Genomic DNA, 27,350 nt, shown 5'->3' on the forward strand with positions numbered 1-27,350 from the left:
CATTTAGTTTGAGCTGTTGCGTTTGTAGTTATAGTTTTGTATTTACTCCTAATTAGTTTATGTTTTCTTTTTTGTTAAGATAAAATATGACTATGTGTGGACTGGCGTTTGGCCAGCGGTGTGTGTGAACTGGCATTTGGTTGGTGGTGTGAGTACTGACTTGCTGCTGGTCACTACTCACACTGCTAGTCGAACGCCAGTCCACACACTTCATCAGCCAGTGTGATTGCTCTGTGGGGATGTCAGCATATGAAAGTGATGAGCCCTTGAATGGCGCCGCCTCGTGGAGGTGTGTGTGTGTGTGTGTGTGTGTGTGTGTGTAGAGGTAGTGTGTGTGTGTGTGTCCTGACACAGCTTGACAGCTCATGAGCTCTCTCACTGGTTCAGTTTAACCTTTCAATTAACACCATAATTCATTTTTGTGAAATCTTTTACCCACACAAGTGAGGTACCATTTTTATTGTAAGACTTGTGGGAGCATAAAATGGTACAAAATTTGTTATCACCAATTGGATTTCGCTGCATTTGTTCCTGTCAAATGTAAACCAGTGTATAAGAAAGATTACATTTTGGAAAATACCCTCCAAATCATTCGCTAGTTCAGGTACCCACAAATTCAGAAATCTAGAAATAACCACTACTCCTAAACTCTATGTCTTATGCCCATTTCAGAAATACATACGTTTTCTTGATACCCATTTTTCAATCTTGCAATTTCGCTATAAGAATTGGTCTACACTTGGTACTCAATGAAAACCATTGTAAAGTGCAGCTTAATTGTTTGCTCTGGGTACCATGGGTTTTTGGAGAACCTACAAACACTATATATTCCCGCAACCAGAAGGGTCTAGTGGACGTAATAGTATATGGCTTTTGTCAATTAGCCACAGTGACAAAAAGTTACAGATGTAAATGCTGCCACAAATGACCGTTTTACATAGGTCTGAAAGACACTCAGGTTCCTGGCAATATCATCCTTCAGTGTGTTCACTTTTACATGACCTCTGAGAAACATCCACCCTGGATAAGAGATGTGATGCCCCGTTTACTTACCAGTAATCTTTATTACTCCATGTCCTGGTCTTCCTCATCACAGTCCTTACTTACATTAGCTCCCCCAAGAACAGCTAACCCTAACTCTCATAGCTGGAAAGAAGGTTTTTTGCTCTCCTATTCCGTTAATCAGTCTTTATCCTGCTTCTATTCCAAAGCCATGCCTGCCCCTTCCAGTTATAACAGAGCCAGGTTCCACACACCACCTGCTAATACCAAGCATCAACCAAGAAACCTAGTGAAGGTGACGCAGAGGAAGCTACTGGAAGAGGGCCAGGGTGGGAACGAGAACTGTTCTAAGGGAGACTAGGACTGAGTAATGAAGAACTGGTAAGTAATCAGCACTTTTGTGTTTCTTCCTCGTCACAGTCCTTACTTCCACGAGAATCGGATGCCTTCACTAGTGCCCTTGTGCTCATCCTTGCATCAGACGGGTTCCTTCCGCTTTTGCTGAACCTGCTGGGCTGTGTTAGTGTTATCCGAGTGGAGTCATATCTTCTGTTTCCCCCTCTCTGTCCCAGTGTCTTCAGCTCTTGCTTTTGTGTTCTTTTTTTGTCCCTTCTTCTGTTCCTGGAGCAGTCTCTGTTTCGGTGGGCGGCGCTCTGTTGCTGCTCTTCTTCCTGTTCCTTGTACAGGGTTGAACAGTGCGCAAGTCCACTAGGGTTGTGGTCTGCTGTCTTGCCTTTTCCTTCTTTTGGTATCCCATGTTTTTGGTTCACATTGCTGGCCTTCTTCAGACTCGAGTTTTACCTTGCTTCTTGTCCACCAGACCTATTTGATGCATTTATTTTATTGGTCCGTGTTTGCTTAATTTATTTTGTTCACATATGTTCTCTGTGCTTTTGGGCCTATTTGTTCTTTCTTCCGGTCTTACCTTGGGTTGGAGGTATATGATGCCCGTGAATCTCCCCAGGTTCCTCATGTCACAGTATCCAGGGACAATTCTGGCAAGGGGCTCAGTTGTGCCATGTTTTGCTTGTGTTATTCTGGTGGCTCAGTCATGGATTACTGATTCTCCTGAAGTTACTTCCGGGAGGCAGAGAAGCTCTGTTCACTTTTCCTATCTGTAGGTCCCTGTTCCCTATAAACCTCTTTAGACCTTTGTCATTAGGACAAGCATGCAAGCACTTTTTGACCTGTTGTAAGTATTCTGTGGGCATTTAATAACACCCATCTCTTTTACTCGTTCGTGGCCTTGCCTTTCAAAAATCCCTTGTTGTCATTGGTAAATGCTTTGTTTGTCCCACCTTGGGTTACTGCCTTGTAGACTGACCTTGCTGAACAAGTTACTTACCTTCGGTAATGCCTTATCTGGTAGAGACAGACTAGCTGCAGATTTCTTACCTTAGAACTCTCCCTAGGTGCCAGACTGCATCCGGAAAACATTTTTGGCAGTACCTGTGCATGTCGGTGGAGGGCGTCGTGCGACTCTGTATCAATGTCATCCTCTGGATATGACGTCGACAGAGTCCATATAGTCCCTCCCCGACGCGCTGACGTGAATTTCGTCTGACTAGAATACGTGCAACAAAGTGGAGCCACTATAGAAACTGGCAATGGAACAGTGTATGACAAGAGAGGTAGATGTAAATTTGAAATTTACAACTACCAAATTGAAAAGTATGGCAAAAGAAGGCCAACAAAAGCGAGGCTGAAGTAAGATAAAACAGTTCACAGAGCGGGGAAGATGGGTAGGTCGTGACGGAATATGTGGCTCATCTAGGTCTCTACCAGATAAGGCGTTACCGAAGGTAGGTAACTTGTTCATCTGATAGGAGACAACTAGCCGCAGATTCCTTGCCTTAGAATTAGATACCAAAGCAGTATTAACCTAGGATGAGGGTCCACGAACACATCATACCCAAGTCTCGCAATAAACAAGTGGTCAAACTAAAGGAGTACTAGACCAGACAAGAGCGAGACGAAGTTTAGAAGGAGAATTCCTCTCACCCAAAGAGTGGACGACTCACAGAACAGTGTAAGAAAGTATGACATGCCATGGGGGCAGAGCGTATGGCAATGAAAATGAATCTGTTGGTAAAGAACAACAATAGGGAAATAACATGAAGTGCTCCGAAATAGAAGCTGTAAGGTGCAAAAGTGTCCCTAACAGTTACTGAGACAATAGGAATGGTACACCGGTCAAGAAGTAACCCTAGAGGATATGAAAAAAGGGAAGCGATGCAAACATGCTGCTCCTAGCAGGATGCAGAGGCAAAACACGCAAGAAGCTTAAGGCAGAAAGGGAGAGTAACCCAAAATACCGAATGCACATACCCAGGAGCACCCAAGGGGAAAACCTGAGGAGAGATGAAATAGAACTGGGAGACACCAAGAGGTAGTCGACAGAAGGCACGAACGATGTGCCATATGCCCGACATACAATGGTTAAAAGATGAGGTCTGGAAGATACATGCAGAGACACCAATACGCACATAGATAGATGTAAAGGCACAGATGTGGTCATACATATGAGATTTATAGATATGCAGAGGGTCATGTGAACACATATGCTGATAAAAAAATAGCAACATAGACCTATAAAGCAGAGCCAGTGTATAAGAAAGCAATCCACATGTGGACCCAAGAATGAAATATAAGGTATATTAGACCTCGACTCTCAGAAAAGGGGTCCAAACACCAGCCCTGCAGAAGTTTGCAAGGTCTAATGGGAATGGCCATATCCGTGGACAACAGTCCTAAACATAAAAACAATACGAGGTAGGAATAAGAAAATATCCGACAGAAGGATGAAATATGAGTACCACCTTGCAGCTGGCATAAAAAGGATGTGGCAACTGCTAGGACTTGAATCCTACATAAAACAAATGCTTGAATATAATGTTCAAAAAGATGACCGAGGCACACAGAAGGGGAGAAGAATCCCAGCAGGGAAAGAAACCCCTAATGGGACAGAATGTAAAAACAGGAACCCATACAAAATCGGATGATGCCCCAGACCTACAAGAGCAGGGCTGGGAAAACAAGAAATGGGCATATTAACAGAGTGGAAAGAATACCCAAGTGTCGTTCCATTGGCAGGGACAACCTTTGTCCTGGCCATTGTGTAGTCATGTGGCACTAGGCAGTTCCACCGAGGAATGCAGACAGACAGACAGACAGACAGACAGACAGACAGACAGACAGACAGACAGACAGACAGACAGACAGACAGACAGACAGACAGACAGACAGACAGACAGACAGACAGACAGACAGACAGACAGACAGACAGACAGACAGACAGACAGACAGACAGACAGACAGACAGACAGACAGACAGACAGACAGACAGACAGACAGACAGACAGACAGACAGACAGACAGACAGACAGACAGACACACAGACACACAGACACACAGACACACAGACACACAGACACACAGACACACAGACACACAGACACACAGACACAGACACAGACACAGACACAGACACAGACACAGACACAGACACAGACACAGACACAGACACAGACACAGACACAGACACACACACACACACACACACACACACACACACACACACACACACACACACACACACACACACACACACACACACACACACACACACACACACACACACACACACACACACACACACACACACACACACACACACACACACACACACACACACACACACACACACACACACACACACACACACACACACACACACACACACACACACACACACGTGTCCAGGAATAAGATCGAGAAGATAAATGTGGTACAAGGCCAGACAAGAGAATAAATGAAAACAGTTCAAAGGTGAAAAAGTAGTGGCCCATAAGGGTGACAGATTATGCTCCCCACTTGTAGCATATAATAGCCAGAAGAGGGGTAGTTGAAAACGAAGAGGTACCAACATCCTCAACAGAAGCAGACCATGGAAAAGAGGCAGAAAACCAAGTTCCACAACAGCAACGTAAAAGGACACTGGTATAAAACAGCAGTAGAACCCGGAGTGAAACAAGGGTTATTACACTACTCCCAAAAGTAGCACTGAGCAAGTTCACAGTAGGGGATAGATAATTATAAAAGAACGGCCAAAAGCCTACCCCAATTGTTCCGAAGAGCAGGGCCTGGAAATACTGGGGCAGGAGGCAGAACCTTGTAAGGAGCACAATCTCTTAGGCGAACAGCCTATCAGCAGAGTACAATAGATACTTTTAGAGGTATAAGGCCCAGACATGGTCAGAAAATAAGAATTAAACCAATCCACCATAGTGGGGTAAATAAACTGAACACCTGCAATGCAGGAGCACCACCCTGAGTGATAGAACATAAGAAAAGCACCTGCGAAGAGCCGGACCACCACACTGGGCGTCACATTATAATCAAGAAGCACATCACTGCAATGGCAGTAGGAAAAAAATGCAACTGCCCCAGAACAATGGACAAAACCAGAAGACGACTCTGGAAAACGAAGAGGACTTACAACTGAGTCCACTCATGAGCATCTCTAAAGCGACAAAAGGCAGAGTCGGCATGTGCACCAAAAAGGGAGGTGCCATTGAAAGGCATATCAAGTAAAGATGCTTGCATTGCTTCTGAGAAATTGGAAGAACGTACCCATGCCCTTCGTCCCAGTGCTACTGAAGAAGTTATAATCATTCCCACAGAATCTGAGGTATCCATACCACATCTAACACTAAGCTTGGCAGCCTGCTCACCATCCCATACAAAAGTTGTTAAAGCTTGTCTAGTCTCGTCAGGCAGAGAAGCCAAAATGTGATCCACAGAGTTCCACAAAACATGGGAGAAGCGAGCAAGGACACAGGACGTATTGGTTGAACATGAGGCAGAACTAGATGAAGTGAAAATCCACCTACCAGAAGCGTCCAGCTGTCTGGCAGGACAGGAGGAACGTGCGTAAAAATGTGGGCAGCCAAAGCAGTTTGCAGCACAAAACTTTGAGTAAATGGATGACGCTGGAGGCATGACAGATCCAACAAGGCAGAGAGCAACACAGAGCGCGGGTGTTTTGCGGGGAACAAGCACATGAAGATGAGAGAAAGAAAATGGGCAGGGGGTATGATGTGGAAATGTATGCAAGGGCTACTCAAAACAGGCAGTTTCATGCTTAACCAAAGCGAAACAAGCATTGGCACATCTAACAGGTCTCACCTTTGGGGCCTATTAACTTAGGAAATAGCTTTTAGAGATGCTGTTCAGCATCCCTGATGCTGTGCAGCATGACTTTAGGGGAACAGGAAAAAAAAAAAATTAGGAGCTATGACATTGCAGCCACGTTATTTTGTGATGTCGAAGCATGTGCACCACGCACGCCCACACCTACAAAATGACACCTGTCTTTTTTTTATTATTTACCAATCCAAGTTGAAGGAAACAAATTAACAGGGACAGCTCGGTGACTCGGCTCTCCATTCAAGAATCCATCCACAAGCTTTGCCTTGAAGATCTTTGGCATGTCAATTATGCAATATAAAGATCGTATTAGAATATGATATGGTGTGTTCAGAATTCAAAGAAGTTTGTTTCTTTAACTCACTGATTTTTTTCAGCTTAGTACATTACATTATTTGAGAAGTATTTATTAAATGTGAGAATTGTTTTAATGAACTGAGAAATATTCGTGCCCCTGCCTCAATGATATTACTGAATTAAGTCAGTTGTAATGTGTACTCTACGTTGCTTTGGTTCTTATTATAGATGGAGCAACACTACAGCCTATTACATCAAGCACAAGAAAGGTATTTGTGCAGCGTACATCCTTAAGTCATGTATCTAAAGGTGTTGTAATATGTAATCATGAACAAAAAGAAGGCTTGGTCAAATAAAGCTTTTGTCTAGGCTCACACAAATTGGTCAAGCAGGGAAGCCAAGATGGTGCTGTTTCACATGCTGCAATTCGGCCAATAGATGGCCATGTCTTACTGACATCAGAGGTTAATGCTTTTGTTATTTATTCTTGGGGAACCAGATTAGAATGTGGGTGACAGCATACATATCAACAGACCCAATTCTGGCAGGTGACTCACAATTGTGTACGCCAAAAATTGCTTTATTTTACCTGTCTTCTGTCTGAAATTGCATTTCCTTCAATCGAGGTCAGTGGGGGGAAAACATATACTCCCCATTATTGATTTAAAATCTCCCACTTTCCTTTACTGAAATGTAAGCATGTACGTGACAGGCAGAACCCACATTTTATTTTGGACTTTTTTTTTTTTTTTTTTTTACTGAGTGCAAACCTTGCCCAAGGACACAATAGACACACTATATTACACATTTTTTTTAAGGGAGATTTGCTGGGATTCACAGGATGCCGAGTTGGGGATTCGAACCTGCTGCGTGTTCGGCAGTTGTAGCCACTAAGCCACATTGCCTACTGTCAAACCACAACTCTTCTTGGGTTCGAGGTGCCACCAGGAGCTTGCGCTGGACTGGAGCCTGGCTCGAGCTTTCAGTGGCTCACTCACCTCTTCCCAACTGCAGGGCCGGTATTGTATTGTACCCCACAAGCAGATAATTGAAAATGTCACTTACCCAGTGTACATCTGTTCGTGGCATCAGTCGCTAAAAGGAGGAGTCACTCGGTCCCGTGACTCGAAAGACTTCTTCGAAGAAAAACAACTTGTAACACTCCGACCCAACACCAGATGGCGAGCTATGCAAAACATGCGTATCTACAGCGACAGATGCCATCGAACACACAATTCACCTTCCTCTTTCAGCTAACCAACTGTGAAAGACACTATACCTGTTTACAGTCCTCTGAAGAAACGCAGGAAATCAGCTCATCGAAACTGGTTGTCCCCACTGTCACAAACACAGACTTCTCCATGATCAGGACATCAAGAAGTTTTTAACTCCAGCAGATTGAAGTTTTTAACAACACACTGAAAAAAGAAACATCTTTTTCTTTCTAAATGCACATGCACTTAGAGCTTCGCAGCACTTCCTGGACTTGAAATGACAACCTGCTGACCACTGGACAGCCGACCACTGAAATTTCTCAATCCCCGGTGTGACGATTACAACCAGTCCACCATATGTGGAATTTTTTTCAGTTTATGTATGACATTTCTATGTTTGCATGGAGTTGAAGTGTAATATTTCAGAGCAGTATTTGTGACACTTTGAGTGTCCTTGTAGTGAGAGGAACAATCAGTTATGTCCGGGCAAAAATATTATTTTCAGCAAAAACTCCAATTTGTGAAGTGAAATGAAAGGGTCTAGGAGGGTTCATAAAACGGATGCAATTCTCCTGAAGCGTTGGTCATACAAAGCTGGCAAGTTTCACAGGTCCAGGCGTGATGTGCTGGTCCAGTTCAGACTTTTTCTGTGCGTTTAGGGACTTCTGGTCCTGTTTTTATAATGGCTGCCCATGGGAATAATGGCGCGTCGTCGCTTTCATCCCAGGGCCTTGCCGTAAAAACTCCTGAGGTATTATCATGACATCTCCTATGGACTCTTTCTTGTGGTTGCTTTTCGCATCAAAGTCCTTTCGATCACCATTTGGCTCCACCTGCAACGCAGAAGAAAATACATAAAATATAACACTTCCGTTAGATAAGTAATCACAAGCATGTTATTAAGGGAAAGTGTTAGGGTGGGTTTCACAGGTGCTAAATTGCACAAAGAGGACAAACCCTGGAGTGCAGCTGTATTTGAAGGGGAAACCCCAACCCCGGAAGTGATTTCACTGAAGGTGTTTGGCCTTCCTCCCTAGATGTGACCTCTCCCCGCCTCCCACCCACGACCATACTATGAGAAGGGTAAGTAAAGTGGATAGAAGGGTGTGCAGTGCGTCTTGGGAGTGATGCACTAAACTGCTTCCTGCCCAAACTGCTGCTTTGCGTGCGACGCAGGCGGCCACATAGCACAGATAGCCAGGTGAAATGAATAAATCCATACAAAGGAAAAGTCTATAATTAAATGACTGAAACCACACCAGTTTTGTTATGGAGAAAATGTTGCAGGTTTATTAGAAAAAGCAATGAATTAACTTATGGGCGATCCAAGAGCAACCAGTGACAATATGCCCGAAGCTGGATGCCCACCTTTTGAACCAATGAGAACCAAGAATACACATCTGGTGCCTACCTTTTGGGGTTCACCCCCACATCTGGACCTCATAGTCCTGGAAAAAAAACTCACACCCATAGGCGAAGCATTACCAGGCAAGGTCCCAGGTGCTGAAGCTTACAATTTCCTGTCCTTTGGATCGCCCTGTAACTCCGCCGAGCCTCAGGGGGAGCAACCGCCGCCAAGGCCCCCTACCATTGATGTTATCCTTATATGACCTGCATTTATTTCTTGCTGCATTTGCCAAACACCTCATCTTCAGCAGCGGATACCTCCGATTTATACTGTTCTACAAACCCAGCTGCTCTCCATTTTCTTGGTGCCAAATTCAGCTCGACATGCTCCCAAAATTACTTGTGAACCAGAGGGCTCATATTCCCATGAAGGTGGTACTTCCAATGTGCCATAAATTTGGCATCAGCCCTATCAATATGCTAACAGCTCAAGATCCCTGCAGGATCAACTGTAGCATTTAAACTCAAGTCCTTACAAACCAGTACCTGCATGGGAAACCAAAGCAGTGGACTATTGTGGCTCCGCTTAGGCTATGTACCACCTCTGCTTTTAGCTTGGTATTTAGTCCATCCTTTGTTTATATTTAAGCATGTCTGTGTTCCCTCCTTACCCACCAGCAAAAACTACTGTTAGCAATTTTTAAAAATACGCATATAGAGGGCTTTAACTCTGGATAGTGAAGCCTTTCTCTAACCTCCTGTTGGTGGCTGTTTGGGGTATCATTCTTCCTCCTTCCCGGCGTGCTTTTATCGTGTTTGATGGAGGACAAATTTACATCCCAACCAGGCAATAAAAGTTCATGCATTCAAGTACCACCCTTGTCAGGTCACTGCCTCTAAGGTGCCTTAAATTAATAAAGACATCAGGAGGCAATAGTCAAAGAAAGTTTAAATTGCAGAGCCCCTGTATCCTGGAATCATCGTTTATACAGAATTGTACATTGCATGATGTTGTTATGAAGGTGTTTGTTCATAAGCAGGTCTGGCTACATTGGCATCTGGTACATAATGTAATTATACACCTGACAGGTTTAAATATCAGAAGCGTCATGGTTGTCTTTAAGTGATTAGGCTATTGTTTGCGGTCACCCAATTCCATTATTCTACTCACTTATTTACTTTTAAAGGTCCCCCTTGGAACAGATTTGAATCGGATATTCCTACTAATATAGGGCACTGCACAAATAGTTATTATCCAATGTGCAGGATTTAGCTTTGTATCCTCTGCTTACCCAGCAATGTAAAGGATAAAGTTGAGGTTAGATTTGGTAATCTTATGCAGCACTAGCAAATCGAATAGTGGCACAATGAGAGAAAGTCAATAGGAATGGGCACCGAGCTGCCACTGTAAAGCAACCCATCATACAGTTCAGATCAAACGACTGAGTGGCAGGGAAGATGTTATTAAGTAACAGATGAATACTTGCACTAGGCTGAACCAAGATGCGAGTGATGAGTCTCAAGCTTAACTATATTTGACTGGGACCCAAGTTTGAAACCCACGAAGCCAAGGGACCAGTGAGCCATGGACTGCTCTGAATCCATGGCCTTTACAGCCAAGTGCTGATAGACTGCACCTTTTACCTATGACGGAACGAATAGAGGTCTGCGTCAGGTAGTATCAGCGCATTGCTCAAATTGGAATAAGAGGCCTAGCATCTCCTTATGACTTCTCAGTCAAGGATCATCAAGGAAACAAACAAGTGGTACCCAAAATTGCACCTCCTTAACCCTGTACACGCACCTACTTAATTGCTGGAAATGTGGTTATGTTTAGCTATATAACATGGGGCTAATTGACATCCCAGATCACCCTGCTAATTGAACTGAGTTTAATATTATTATGATTAACCTTTTTACACATGCATTTGTCATCTCAGATGAGTATTTCCAGAATAGGGGTGCACAGATCTGCTGCCCTGAGAAGATGCACTCCTCCCCGATAACTATTGGCTTTCCAATAACTCACGAAACAGACTACATTCCACCTGCATGTGTTTGAGTACGAGAGCTAAGCAGGCTGAGGCAGTCAATGCCAAAGAACCCATTGCCTTTAAAAGCGTACCATTCAGCTCTCACTGGCATATCATATGCCCAGTGCCGCAAAGTGATCAGAACATTAACAGCATTGCCAGACTATGAATGGAGTGTTATCAAATGTATTATTGTGTTTTGGTCCAACCCCGAACCTAACAACCCATGTGAGCCCTCTCAAGGATGAAGTGTATGAGAGGTGTGCTGTGGATAGGAATTGTGGCTGATAATCACACATAATGTACACCCTGCCACAAATTCCTATTGCCACCAACTCTGTATCTGTAGTGAGTAGCACCTGTCCGATTTTATGAACGTGACCACTCCTGCCCACCGCCCCACCCATAAGATACATTCCGAGTTGATAGTGTTGCACAATGAGGTTAAAAAAAAAAAAAAAAAAAAAAGGCCTCAGGGGCCGTATCCAATTCACATCAGTGTGTTGCAAGGAAAAGCCTGGGTACAAGAGAAGATGGTCATGTCACAATTTGACTGATAACCCAATTAATATATAGGAGGGCAGTGATGGAAGGTAACATCCATGAGTGAGATATATATATATATATATTTGTTTTTAAATGTATAGGATTGGAGTACTAGCTAATGTAAAAAAAAAAAAACAGAATTTAACTAGGGGCTTTTTGACCTTCAGTCTAATGTTCTCCTAACTGAGATATTTAGGCTACGATAATAATCATATGATTAATTAAATATCAGCTGTGTTTTCCCCTAAAGGGTTAAGAACATGCACACTATCTCACTTCCATAACTGCAACGGTGTACAGGATTTTTAACCTGGTGATTACTCCGTGTGTCAATTTTAGTTGTCTATACGTCTGCCTACAGTGCACCATAAAGTTCTATTTGTCTGAATAAAAGTTGGACCACGTGATCCAAGCTATTCAGCTGCCTGATGGAAGTGCCAGATGCCTGCGAGTTGACATGGCTGCTTATAAAGCAGAAGTATGTGCTCTATTTGTTTAGAGGTGGAATGTATAACGCACAAGTGGTCGGACTTTCAATAAATGACAAAGTATGCTCAGTGTTGCTAAACAAGAGTGGCAACTATCATGCCTGGCCCTGTAACCTTTGACAAGTGGACAGCACTCTTGATTTGTATTTGGTATGGTCTTTCACCACCTGGGGATCTGGCACAAATTGAGATTCCATAGGTGGTCTGCTGTCACCCTGTGTGTCCTAGCACTGCTAAAGTCAAATATCTGTTTTGGCCTTTACTGGCCTGTACTTATGCTGTGTTGAATTGCAGGAGGGTTTTAACTCCTTAGTGGCTACTGCTTATTGTGCATCTCTTTGTGATGACCTGATACAAATAAGATCTTCAACTTACGTAGATTATTCTTTTGAAAGTAAAACCAGACTCACTGGTTCACTCAGTGTTAATCAGCAAGCTGCCAAGGAAAGTCTAGAATAGTAGGTCTTGAGCCTTGACTCATTCTGCCACTGCTACATTGAATGCCTAGTGCCGACGGGATGTGTCCGGTCTACTAATTTGTTTAATCCATCCCAAATTTGTTTAAAGTGTGGCGTTCTTGTGACTGTCAATCGAGCTTCCCATCGCCCATGGGTGACTGCAGCCTCTGGAGTAGACAAAAGGAGGGAGGGCTTTTTTTTGCTGATTTGCCTATGATCTATTTTAAGATAATAAAAATGCCTGCTGGTATGTAAATAGATTAAATGTATTCTATTAGTACTTTAAAGCAGCATTGGAGATTATGTTGGCAAGAGCCATCAATTTACAGCTGCTATACAACATCTTGTTGGGCAACCTAACTGTTGGAGGGTGAGAATGCTGTGGCTTGTTAGCAGGGCAAGAACATTTATGAACCCAGTATGATTTCCCCCCCCCCACCAACCCCCCAAAGGCTGATCTGAGAATTGCAGTGACTAGTCACCCAAATGTTATGCCAGGAATAGAGACGAGGGGGCATCCAAGTGAATGTGTCAAAACAGCCTTACCGCCCATAGGCTACAGAGCTTAAGGTACAGATAACCTAATGAACAGGCCACGAATGGCAGGATGATGATTGATTGATTAGAAGACTAGGGTGATTGAATGATGATGAAGACTGATGCATGATGATAAGGAGGATGGCTGGAGGATGACTGCATGATGAGGATGATTGCATAATGAGGACTGTATAATGATGAGGACCATGGTTGATGGGATAATGATTGGATGATGAGGATTATGACTGGATGATGAGGATTGATTGGACGATCAGTTGGAGGATGCTGATTGAAGAATGATGATTGACTGGATGACTGTGATTGAATGGATTGGATGAGGACAATGTTTCACTGGATGACAGTGATTGAACGACTGATTAGACCACGATGACTGATTGGACGATGTTTGATTGCATGATGATTGATTGGATGACAATGGTTTATTGGACGATAATGATGTGGTGACGATATTGGATGATGATGTTTGAGTGGGTGATTGGACAATGTTTGATTGCATGATTATAACTGATTGATGACGATTTATTGGATGATTGATTAGACAATTGTCTGGCGATTATGTGATTGAGGATGATGAATTTGATTGGGTGATTGGTAATTTATTGGGTGGTGATGACAGATTGGATAAAGATTGACTGGATGATGGTGATGACTAATTGGAGGATGGTGTTTGACTGGACGATGATTTGGATGACAGTGATTGATTGGATGATGTTTGCACGATTATGATTGATTGGATGACGATTTATTGGACGAATATGATTGGACAGATATGATGCGATTGGATGATGTTTGACTTTACTAATTTTGGTTGATTGGATGACAATTTGGGTGACTGACTGGGAGATGATGATGGACTGGATGAGTGTGATTGACTGGACGACTGATTAGACCACGATGATTGATTGGATGATATTTGATTGCACGATTACGATTGATTGGATGACAATTTATTGGACGAATATGATGCGATTGGATGATGTTTGGCTTTACGACTTTTGATTGATTGGATGACACTTTGGGTGACTGACTGGGTGATGATGATGGACTGGATGAGTGTGATTGACTGGACAACTGATTAGACCACGATGATTGATTGGATTATGTTTGACTGCATGATGATTGATTGGACGATGATGTGACTGAATGATGATGATTGACTATGATGGTGACGATTGATTTGGTTGTTTTTGACTGGAAGAAGGTGTTTGACTGGGTGACTGATTGGATGACGATGTGATTGAATGATGATATTGATTGGATGATGGTGATTGATTGGATGATGTTTGCCAGGTATGAAGATTGGCTGTATGATGGTGATGATTATTTGGACGACTGTGACTGACTGGACGACGGTGACTGACTGGACGACGGTGACTGACTGGACGACGGTGACTGACTGGACGACGGTGACTGGATGGATGGTGTCTCACTGGATGGATGGTGTCTGAGTGGATAGCAATGATTGACTGGACAATGATGTGACAATGACGATTGACTGGATGAAAGTGATGACTGATTTGATTGAATGATGCTTGATTGGATGATTAATTGGGTGATTATTGATTGGATAATGTTTGATGGGCATGTGTAAGGAAATGCCTCCTTGGCATGGTTACCCCCTGACTTTTTGCCTTTGCTAATGCTAAGTTTTGATTTGAAAGTGTGCTGAGGCCTGCTAACCAGGCCCCAGCACCAGTGTTCTTTCCCTAACCTGTACTTTTGTTTCCACAATTGGCACACCCTGGCATCCAGGTAAGTCCCTTGTAACTGGTACCCCTGGTACCAAGGGCCCTGATGCCAGGGAAGGTCTCTAAGGGCTGCAGCATATCTTATGCCACCCTGGGGACCCCTCGCTCAGCACAGAGACACTGCTTGCCAGCTTGTGTGTGCTAGTGAGGACAAAACAAGTAAGTCGACATGGCACTCCCGTCAGGGTGCCATGCCAACCTCACACTGCCTATGCAGTATAGATAAGTCACCCCTCTAGCAAGCCTTACAGCCCTAAGGCAGGGTGCACTGTACCATAAGTGAGGGCACAAGTGCATGAGCACTGTGCCCCTACAGTGTCTAAGCAAAACCTTAGACATTGTAAGTGCAGGGTAGCCATAAGAGTATATGGTCTGGGAGTCTGTCATGCACGAACTCCACAGCACCATAATGGCTACACTGAAAACTGTGAAGTTTGGTATCAAACTTCTCAGCACAATAAATGCACACTGATGCCAGTGTACATTTTATTGTAACATACACCCCCAGAGGGCACCTTAGAGGTCCCCCCTGAAACCTTAACCGACTATCCGTGTAGGCTGACTAGTTTAAGCAGCCTGCCACACACCAGACATGTTGCTGGCCACATGGGGAGAGTGCCTTTGTCACTCTGTGGCTAGTAACAAAGCCTGTACTGGGTGGAGGTGCTTCACACCTCCCCCTGCAGGAACTGTAACACCTGGTGGTGATGCTCAAAGGCCCCCCTCCCCTTGGGGAATGTGCCCCCCCTCCCCTTGGGAGGAGGCACAAAGAGGGTGTACCCACCCTCAGGGATAGTAGCCATTGGCTACTAACCCCCCAGGCCTAAACACGCCCTTAAATTTAGTATTTAAGGGCTCCCCAGAACCTAGGAACTTAGATTCCTGCAACCTAAGAAGAAGAGGACTGCTAAGCTGAAAAACCCTGCAGAGAAGACAGAGACACCAACTGCTTTGGCCCCAGCTCTACCGGCCTGTCTCCCCACTTCTAAAGACACTGCTCCAGCTACGCTTTCCCCAGGGACCAGCGACCTCTGAATCCTCAGAGGACTGCCCTGCTCTAGAAGGACCAAGAACTCCCGAGGACAGCGGCCCTGTTCACCAAAGACTGCAACTTTGAAACAAAGCAGCAACTTTGAAACAACTTGTGTTTCCCGCCGGAAGCGCAAGACTTGCTACTCTGCATCCGACGCCCCCGGCTCGACTTGTGGAGAACAATCACTTCAGGGAGGACTACCCGGCGACTGCGAGACCGTGAGTAGCCAGAGTTGCCCCCACAGCGACGCCTGCAGAGGGAATCCCGAGGCTCCCCCTGACCGCAACTGCCTGCTTCTAAGAACCCGACGCCTGGTAGGGACACTGCACCCGCAGCCCCCAGGACCTGAAGGATCCGAACTCCAGTGCAGGAGTGACCCTCAGGAGGCCCTCTCCCTTGCCTAGGTGGTGGCTAACCCGAGGAGCCCCCACCTTGCCTGCATCGCTGAAGAGACCCCTTGGTCTCCCGTTGGAACCTATTGAAAACCCGACGCGTGTTTCCACACTGCACCCGGCCCCCCCGTGCTGCTGAGGGTGTACTTTCTGTGTGGACTTGTGTCCCCCCCGGTGCCCTACAAAACCCCCCTGGTCTGCCCTCCGAAGACGCGGGTACTTACCTGCTGGCAGACTGGAACCGGGGCACCCCCTTCTCCATTGAAGCCTATGCGTTTTGGGCACCACTTTGACCTCTGCACCTGACCGGCCCTGAGCTGCTGGTGTGGTAACTTTGGGGTTGCTCTGAACCCCCAACGGTGGGCTACCTTGGACCCAAACTTGAACCCCGTAGTTGGTTTACTTACCTGCAAATACTAACTAACTCTTACTCCCCCCAGGAACTGTTGAAAATTGCACTGTGTCTAGTTTTAAAATAGCTATATGTGATTTATGTGAAAAGTATATATGCTATTTTGCTAATTCAAAGTTCTTAAAGTACCTACCTGCAATACCTTTAATTTAAAGTATTACATGTAAATCTTGAACCTGTGGTTCTTAAAATAAACTAAGAAAATATATTTTTCTATACAAAAACCTATTGGCCTGGAATTGTCTCGGAGTGTGTGTTCCTCATTTATTGCTTGTGTATGTACAACAAATGCTTAACACTACTCCTTTGATAAGCCTACTGCTCGACCACACTACCACAAAATAGAGCATTAGAATTATCTCTTTTTGCCACTATCTTACCTCTAAGGGGAACCCTTGGACTCTGTGCATACTATTCCTTACTTTGAAATAGTGCATACAGAGCCAACTTCCTACAGCATGATTGACTGAATGATGGTGATGATGGTGTTTGGCTGTCGTCCAATCTGTCAAATGTAATCCAATGATTGGACGACAATTGAGTGGATGATGGTGTTGGATGGGATCAATAGGCTGAGGACGATGAGGTTGATAGGACGATGACTAATGACAATGACTGATTGTATGACAATGATGAATTTGAGGAAGATGACAGATTGGAGGAAGATGATGATGATGATGGATAGGGTGATGATTGATTGGATGAGGATATAAATATCCTTTTCTCAAACCCAAACTCACTGTGGAACTGCAATATTAATTGGGCCTAAAGAGCAAGGTAATGATGCTGTTTACTATGAATTTGCTTGAGTTAATTATTTCATTGCAAGAATTTATGAAGCTGGTGCCATCTAGAATGGCAGGAACTTCAACGAAGCTACCGCTAATGCACTGGACTAGGATTATATAACAGGATATCAAGTCCACATGGTAGTAGGGTGCTGCAATTCTAATAAATAGTGAATGCCCGTCAGGCACTACTCACCTAAAACAAGAGCACAAAAGAGCAGGGGCTCAACCCCTGAAAATGAGGCACAGAGAATAATAAATTGAAAATGAATTATAATACTGTGGCATGTGCTGTGTAAAGTTACCAATGCATTATAAAGTCACTAGGCCAATCCATTTAAAAATGGGACATATGCAGTGCCACTGAGGGGCTCGACTCTGAGGTGACCTAAACGTGCAACCATAACAGAGGAGGGTGTGGGTCAGCATCAGTGAGAGCGCTTGGCCGAGTCACTGTCCGCTGTGTTAGTTGAGCCAATTTTTCAAAGCCCTCAAAACTACTCTTGATCGCTCCCAAGAGAGGTTTCTCTGGTGGATCACAGGCCATGACACCGATCACTATAAAGTCGACCCAGTTTCCAGCAAAGGCCAACGAGTTACTAAACCAGGAGACAAGCCCCAGGAAATGTCTAAAACCTATAAAGTGTTGGAAATTTGGAGAAGAATTTACAAAGAAGGAAAACAGAAAAACCAGGATGGGACTGACCTACCAGATGTGTCTTGCAGTTGGCAATCAACAGTAACTCCTACGGCTTATCTAATAGCCACTTCAAGTCCAACAACATCCCAGGGGGAATGGTCAAGCCGGGACAGTCTGGAGTCCGCAGGAACAACCACCGCTAATACAAAGGAATTCCCCAAAGCAGGTGTACTGTTAAGGTAGCTTTGTGAGTGGCAATACAGCGAAGTAAACAAAATGTGCGTTTATATCGATAAGGCAGTGATGCATGTGCCAGGCCGTGGACAACCTAAACAAACTTGCACACAGTAAAAGGTACCACAATCAGCTTTGATTCGTGGGGCCTTGCAGATAATTAGGAAAACTTTGATAAATTCCCTGAATAACCATGGAGCTACCATTACAACAGCAACCTTGAACTTGAGAACAAAATACACAGGGAGTATGCAAGAAAATTGGGACGACTTTTTGATTATGTTGAGCAGAAAGAAAGATTAAACCTGCAACGGGAAAAGCCAGCTGAAGTTAATGCGAAATTATGCAACAGTGCATTTAGCAAGAACAATTTAATTTGTTTTTTAAGCCCCCAGGGTGATCAATGGAAGGGTGAGGTCTTTGTCCCATTGCAGTCAAATGCTACAACCAAAGAATTCAAATGGGAAATAAAATGTTAAAGCATATATATATATCGACAATCACAAAATAAAATACCACTTTTTCAACTATGAAGCCTAAAGGCCCAGTGGCTGAGCTAGCAACAAGTTTGCAACCAGTGCACATTGTTATATCTAGAGATTGTGCAACAACCCATGTGCTGTATATTCTGAAAGTTCATGGTTTAGGGGTCAGATAAATGTCACACGGCGTGATTTTACTGCCCTAGATGGCTAAATAAAACATGAATTAACAACAATAATATAATGATAAAATGTGACCCTCACAGTATTCGAACGGGCGAAGTACTCACCCGTATGCCATCTAGGCTGCTGTAAAAGAATGTTTGTGCACATCGTGATATACTCAGCCCTTGTTGCGCTAAAATGCATTTGCCTCGCATTTACAAAGCTCCTCTAAACTGTGGGACCAATGAGATGCTCTGCCTCATAAAAGTAGCCTGTGAGTAGTGCTTACTACAGCAGCGCTCAGCCAACCCAGGAAATCCAGGCTTTAATATCCTGCTGGCTGAGCATAGAGGGAACTTACCGACTCCTTTATATGGTTACCCAGGGTCGGCGCAAGCCTACACTTCTAGATCGTTTCCCCCGCTGTGCACGGGTCCGTCCTCTCTGGGAGTCACATTAATCACTGGATAATCTAGCAGCAGGCGGCTTATGCACTAAACTTAAAGCTTCAGAGGTAAGGCAAAATGTTGTCTAAATGTACGAGATTGTAAAATTCAGTACTGCCACCTCAGACAACACATGCATACACACACGAGGCAGAGTGCCGAAAAACCTCGGAGTTCCCAAACATGCATGATGGAACAAGGGAAGTTGAATCCTAGGGCTATGGACACCCTCCTAGTGGTAGACCACGGACAAAAATAGCCTCCTTAGGAATGTGTAACATTGTTAGACTGAGCATGGATACATAATAAAAGAAATAAAGTGAATTGCATCTGAATGGGACATGCGATGTTCCATGATGCCTAGCAGCAATTAAATTAATTTATCTCTGAATCACCACAGAATAATTGAAGAGAAACCACAAATTCTGCACACATCTGTGTGTTTTTTGTTGTTATTTTTACACAGCAAACCCCAGCACTCTGAACTGGAGGAATCTAAATTAACTAACAGCGCAAGCTAGGTCCATTCTGGACCCCTGCACTTTCTGATGGTTTCAGGGCACAGCTTGCAACACTGCATTAAGGTCCAGGTGGCAGGACCAAGGAGTGGTTTGTTTTTCTGTGCTTTGTCTGCCCGGGCCACACAGCTCGCACGACAGAGTGGGCACTGCTCAGTCCGCAGGTGGTCACAGCTACACAGCAGTCGTGGAGGACAAGAAGGGTGCACAGTTTACGATATTACCTGTTAGACAATTAGATCAACATTTCATTAATAAACACAACTCAATATATGTTTTAACAATTTTTATTTCCCTATTAGTTACAATTCTAGTGCATAAGGTTAACTCAAACTTTATTCAATGGGCTCAGAATTAGTTCATTAGCGACCACCAATAACACAATCTAATCAGAACTTGAGAAAATATGTGCTCTAATGCCTCAGCATAAGCCAGCAAAGATTAATATATCCACATTAATAGCAAAGTTCAGCAACCGGTTCGTCAATCATTTGTCACTGTCAACGTCCCCCAAAGGATCCTACCTAACCCAGATTAGCATCAGCATGTTGGGACTTCATGCTAAAACAATTTAGAAAACATGAATTTTTTAAAACATCTAACTAGAAGAAAACCTATAAAAACAGAGCAGTTGGTACCTAGACGAAAAGGCACAAAAGTTAATCAGTCACATTGTCGTAGCTACCTATCCACGGAATGGATAAGCAACAAAGTCAGTCTTCAGGTCATCAATTGATCAGCAACACATCAGGCTTTCAAGTGCATAAGCCCAATAACAGAATCTCTAACAGCATCTCTTGACGTCAGCATTTTACCCCTCGCATCTGAAGTTTTAGCCCCTTGTCATTACTTTTTATTAGAGTTTTTTCAGTCCATCCCCCTAAATCCTAATTGGTCAATTAATCACCATATGAGACGCTACCCAATACATTCAATTCTACAAATCTATGAATTCTACTTAGGCGTTCTCAGTTCATTGATTAGTTCACTATAGGATGTCATCATCCGGCTCATCAGGTATCGAAAATGTTGCATCATCTTCTTCAGTCAGTGTCCCTATTGTTTGAGTCCTGGGAAAGTACATCTCGTCTACTCTACACATAATTGTAGAAATTTGATTCCATCATCTACTATCCGTCGGTACATTACAGAAAATTCTAGCTAAGCAGACTTTAACATTTGGTGGTTCAAGGTTAGATTATCATGGTCGCTTTCCTCCAGCATGCCAAAAAATTCAGCTTCTGCAGGAGGCCTGGCAAAAGCTAGGCCACAACTTCAGCTAAGTTAACTCTACAATATAATGCAAAGCATAGTTTATACATCTCATTATGGAACATTACTACATCATTACACATTTTCATGATTTAACGCATTTTTAATAATTTTAGTACAAATTTGTTTAAATGGCTGTCATTCTCCGTGGGCACATTTTCAAACGTGCACATTATTTTCTCTACAATTAATTTCTCTATGAACTTTTTGTTAACCAAAACACATTCATTAATAATTTCTAATTCGCATATCTGCTTCAACAGTCCCTCCTCTGATGACTACATATGTCATCACATCTTTATTTTACCATTATTTCATAATTCAGTTTCTGCTGTATTTTGTCTCCTCCTCAAATATTCCCTATAAATTCTTTGTTTTGTTCTTCCCTTCTCTGATTATTTTTTTAGATCTTTTCACTTTTATCTTTTGACATAATTTACATAAACCCCATATTCCTAATATGCAAGCAATCACAATTAATATTCCCTGTATGATTTTTAATAATACCCCATTCCAGATTTGACTAAGCCAATTTCCCACTGAAGCAAATCCTTTTCCACCCTTTTGCACCAAACACCTGGTTCCTTCAATTCCTTACTTGAGTTAGTCAGATTAGTAAATCGCTTATCTCCCTATCATTGTCTGGAATATACGAGCAACAATGGCTAGCATTAATCATCTTACAGACCCGCTGACTTTCGCTAAAAGAATGTCTAAAGCAAGCCTATTTTGAAGTGTCATAGCTCTATCCATGGCTAATTGAGTATCTATCAGGAGTAAAGTTTGTCAGGATGTTATCCACAATAGTAGACAACTTTCGTATTTTGATCGAATTCAGATTGACTCCCACTGAAGGAATCACTGCACCAAAGAAATCTCCCACAATTGCAGAAGAGGTTTCCCTCCTCTGTCGCTTGTGATGTAATTCAGTCAATTTCAGAAACTTCTTTAAGTCATCTATCTGATAAATTTTAGGGAAAACTATCCCCAAGTAACATGCCCCATACCAACCTCTTGGAAGACGGTAATAAGTATTAAGTCCACAAATATAATAGATACCAGGAATAGCAGGGTCCTGACCATTCAGCATAAAAGTCCACTTTCTCTGAAACAAAAACACATGCCTACATTCATTCGTTCCCACAAATAAAGTGTCAGTGCGTGATTTTGGCCTACATATACAAAGCTTCCCTACATGTAATGCATCTAATGCTAATTATCGTTGCGTTTTAATAGCAGTGTAAGCATAATCATTTTTGTAAGTCCTCTTCTCTAAACCCTTTTCTAATGTCTCCTTTAGTGCTTTTCTCCTATCATCAGTATGCCCTATGAAGCTTTTCTCTAAAAGGTGTAAGCAAGCATGTTAGGTTGTTAAGATGCGCATAAGCGGTCCCAAATCTTAGTGTAGGCTCAAAGAATCCTCTAACTAGAACTATATCATGCACTCTCGCTATTTTACTCAGATATCTAATAGGAAAAAATGAAAACACCATGTTGTAATTAGAATAAAAATACTGTATATTCTCTTGGTTATAGAACCTTGTTAGTAGCAAACGACAGCTTATTCCATACGTTAGCGGAAAACTATGGTACGTAACTCCTTCTTAGACTGACAAAGGAATTGAGGAACATACAAGACAATTCCTCGCATCCATGGTTTCAACATACTCAATAAGCGATAGAAAACGTTAGAAGAAAGCTCTTCTTGTGGCATTAGTATAGTCATGCAAGTACTTCTCATCTATTTTAAACCTTTCTAAAGCAGTTAGTGTAGTAGTCTCAGGATCAGAAGTAATAGTAGCTCTTTTCATATCATGATTAGACATTCCCACAATAGTCACCATAAACATTATTCCACACAACTGCCAATCCAACACTCATGTATCTACAGCGCCTAGCGATTCTATCTTGATTATTTAGCTCATCCGTGATCTGTAAAAAATCAGAAAGCAGAAGTAACTCTTAGATAAAGTGCAGTAAAAATAAAAAATGAAGAAAAATTCTTGTCTCACAGTTCAGTTTCACATTCAGGAAACCTTTTCCTTTGTCAAAATCGATTAGCAGCTTGTCACATCCGGTTTTCAATGTCAAATCAGGTTATCAATGCCTCTTGCAGTTTGATTTTCAAACAGTCTTTTTCTTAGGTTTTTCAGATTAGTGCAACAATTCAGCTTCTTGATCACCTTCAGGTTACATCAAAGTACTGATTTGGAACTTCTCTATCAAAACACAAAAAGACAAACTTGTGTTGCCACTCATTGGTAGTTGCATACTTACATTCAGGACCTGCGTAGTGTTGACTTGCTATTCTCTTTCTTTTCAACCTTCAATCACCACTTAGTTCTCCTTCACTCAATTCTTCTTTTCTCGTAGTATCCACTTCTTCCTCTATTGTTTCATTTATGACCAATTCTTTTTTCTTCCCCATCGGTGATTCAGGCCAATTATCTCCTTTTCTTGTTCCTTCTGCCAATATTCTTTTCAGGATTGGACTCTTCTCCTTCTCTTTCTCTATGGTGTTTTCAATTGATGGACCTGCAATGGGGCTCAGGAGGAGTCGGATCACCTTGACTTTGACCCGACTCAACTCTTTCCCCCTCTTGGTCTGGCACTTGCTCTGTCTGCTATTCAGCACTGTCTGCTTCTGGGAGAACCTCTGCTGAGCTAGGCTCTCCTGCTGTATCCATCAGGATTGGTTCTTCTGTCCCTCCTGTAATTTTTCACTCTCGTCTCTTACAGGGTTAATGGAAATATCTTCCACAAGCTCAGGTTCAACTTCAGACTCTGCTGTCTCTTTTTCTAGTTCTGGTGCGGCGACCTGTTTTCCTGTTGTTGGTGCGCTCAACAACGCTTTTTCATGATCTGGTGGACATACCACTCTCTTTGTATGGCTCGCGTGTATCCAGTTTGGGAGTCCTGCACACTTCATAGCTGGTATAGTTGTTAACACCACCTGATAAGTACCCCCTCCAACGCGGCTCCAAACAGGCTTTCTGACAACGACCCAGTCACTGGCTCTCAGGTTGTGCCCTGGATTGTGGATGGGTGGCAGGGTGGTGGCCTGCACCTGCTGAGAGAAAGAGTGAACCACATCAGCCAGACCCTTGCAGTAGTCCAACACCATATCATCTGTAATGTTTACAAGTGCATTGGCTTGAACTGCTGGTAATCTCATTGCTCTGCCCATGAGGATCTCATAAGGAGACAGCCCTGTCTTCCTGTCAGGTGTGTTTCTCATCGACATTAACACCAAAGGCAATGCATCTGGCCATTTCAGATTAGGTGCTGCACACATCTGCGCAATTCTTGATTTCAAGGTACCATTCATCTGTTCCACCAGTCCTGATGCTTCAGGGAGATAGCTACAATGCAACTTTTGCTCGATGTTTAGTGCTGCACATAAGAGTTTAATTACCTCGTTACTGAACTGAGTTCTCAGATCTGATTCTAAAGAGATCGGAAACCCGAAACGCGGTATCAACTCCCTAAGCAACAATTTTGCTATTGTGAGACTGTCATTCCTTCTTGTAGGGTATGCTTCAATCCAGTGACTAAAAAGACACAATCACCAACACGTACTCCAAAACCTCCACACGCAGGCATCTAAATGAAATCCAATTGCATTTTTGGTGAATGGACCTCCTGATCTTCCAATGTGGCTCAAATACACCACTGTCCCTTTTCCCACGTTTAGCTGCTGCCAAATTATACAGCGATGGCACACTGCAGCCTCTGCTGCCTGCCTGAACTTAGGTTTAAACCAGTCGATCTTGAACAATCTAACCATGGCATCCCTCCCAATGTGTGCCAGGCCATGATAATACCTGGCCATTTGCGACAAACTATTGGGCAGGACCATCTGACCCTCCTCAGAAACCCAACTCTCATCAGGACGTTGGACACATTTTAATTTAGCCCAGACACGTTTCTCTTCCTTGTCAACATTACTTTGCAATGTTTAACTCTCCCAGAGTATCAATCACTTTAAATGCGAAACTTGTACATGTGTTATCTTTTTCTGACATCAATTCCCACTTGTCTTTGAACGATATACAGATCAATGGGCAAAACCTTACGACTTGATCCGCATATCCATTTCTCAATGAGATGTAATCTTGTGCCTTTTGATGCGCACTGCATTACACCACGGCAATTTCTTCAGGTAACTGTATTGCATACAACAACTCTTATCTTGTTGCCATTTCTTATTGGTGTACCAGTGGAGGCCAGGGAACCTCTTTACGACCACAACTGACCAAAATAATGAACAATTTCAAATCAATATTGGCTGCCAGCATTGATTGTGGCCCTCAGTCTTGCAGAAACATGGCACGCTCTATTAAGAGCTACCAATTCTGCCACTTGTGCAGAATATACACCTCGAAGCCAGGAAGCTTCTAATATACCTGTGATTGTGCATACAGCGTATCCTGCTGTCAATGTCCCCGTACCATCTCTGAGACATGAGCCATCAACAAAGACAATTTGATCATCTTCTTCTAACCTAGTATCTCTGATATCAGGCCTTGTTTTTTTTTTTTTTTTTTTTTTACACAGTTCAGTTAACTCAAGACAATCATGCTTGATGTCTTCCTCTTTTTTGATTTCAACAGTATCACTTGGAAGTAATTTTGCTGAGTTTAACACTGTACATCTCTTCAATGTTACATTTGGAGCACCTAGTATGCTTGTCTCATACCTTGTCAGTCTTGCACCAGTCAAATACTGCGTTTCCGTCCTGGTCAGTAAAATCTCAGAGTGAGGTACCATTACCGTCAAAGGGTATCCCAACACTACTCACTCACATTGTGAAAGGGTTGTCCAACTGCAGCAACTGCACGCAGAAAACCTGGTAAAGCTGCTGTGACTGGGTCCAAGGTAGCTGAAAAATAGGCTACTGGGCAATGAACACCTCCATGGACCTGTGTCAAAACAGACAAAGAACAAGCATCACGTTCATGACAAAACAATGTGAATGGCTTTGTGTAATCAGGCATTCCCAACGCTGGAGCTCTGCACAAACTCTCTCTCTCAACTCAGTGAACGCCTTCATCTAGCGTAATGGGGTCAGTAACTTCCTTATGTGTCAGTTGCTGCAATAGTTTGGCAATCTCAGCAAAATTTGGAATCCACTGACAATAACCTATGGTTACAATGAGGTCCATTTATTAATAATTAAAGTTGTTTTATGTGTCTCAAAGAATTTTATCTTTTCCCTTTTTTCCTTCTTCTTTAGTCTCTTTCTATTCTTATTCTTTTCAGGATGTTCTCTTTGGCTGAAGACTCACAGGTGTCAGGAGGCGTCAGTTGGAGCCTGTCAGCCTGAGAAAAAGAAAGATGAAGAAAGAAGTAAGTGGGTTGATCTGAATTCATCCTACCAGGGTTAGTAAAGGAAGGTGCAGAGGGATGGGTAAAAAAAAGATTATATATATATATATATATATATATATATATATATATATATATATATGACTAATAAGAAGAAAAAAAAGAAAGTGGTTTGCACCTGGATTCTTACCACGGTGTTACAGTGTCTTGAGAAGAGCGCACACTTTCCCTACTATCTGACTCACGGCCTGTTATTGTCACAGTGCTCGTGTCCCTCGCCATGTGCATTGTCAGGGTTAGGACAAACAACAAAAACCAAAACATATATATTATATAATAGCGCCCACTATATCTCTGTCAGTGGTCGGGTTTAGTCAAATAGGGTCTCATTTCCTTTACGGTCCTACGTTTATTTTTTCTCCTTCCCTTTCACCGTTAATCCCTCACCGCCAGTCTCCCACTCCTGCTGCTGAAATATATTATCGGATTTCACAGGCAGGTAGGTACCTGCGATAGCCATGTCCCTCTGGACGTGGCGGGAGTTTTCATCAGAAGTCCGGCTGGCCGTTGGTGGGTCTGCTCCTCCTGGACTAGTCAGATCCCCGGTCGCCTTGGTGCTGATATCAGGTAGGTCGTCTGCCCTTCTCCTGCGGCCTTCTCTTAGCATGGTCTCCGCGTCTCCTCCTGTCTCGGCGTCCGTGCCTCTCCTTGGTTCGAATCCAGTGTCTCCAGCGAATTCTC

At 43.2% G+C, this 27,350-nt stretch overlaps 1 protein-coding gene and 1 long non-coding RNA gene across 3 annotated transcripts in view; both read right to left on the reverse strand.

Moving 5' to 3' along the window:
- LOC138261803 (UDP-N-acetylglucosamine transferase subunit ALG13-like) overlaps nt 1–27,350 on the reverse strand; it is a 97,838-nt gene that overhangs the window by 46,936 nt on the left and 23,552 nt on the right. The window contains exon 2 of one of the 2 annotated variants that reach the window (XM_069211186.1): nt 7,787–8,554. In XM_069211186.1, the coding sequence (XP_069067287.1) occupies nt 7,787–7,870 (84 nt within the window). In that variant the 5' untranslated portion in view covers nt 7,871–8,554. Of the gene's footprint in view, nt 1–7,572; nt 7,738–7,786; nt 8,555–27,350 lie in introns of those variants that run through there. The other variant, XM_069211195.1, reaches the window with a different exon arrangement.
- On the reverse strand, nt 20,281–26,596 carry LOC138261800 (uncharacterized). Its single transcript, XR_011199153.1, has 2 exons — nt 26,087–26,596; nt 20,281–24,351 (listed from the first exon to the last, which is right to left on the reverse strand). It is a non-coding gene; the product is annotated as an uncharacterized lncRNA (long non-coding RNA).

The sequence above is a fragment of the Pleurodeles waltl genome, chromosome 2_1, assembly GCF_031143425.1.
Source record: "Pleurodeles waltl isolate 20211129_DDA chromosome 2_1, aPleWal1.hap1.20221129, whole genome shotgun sequence".
In the NCBI taxonomy this organism is placed as follows: domain Eukaryota; kingdom Metazoa; phylum Chordata; class Amphibia; order Caudata; family Salamandridae; genus Pleurodeles; species Pleurodeles waltl.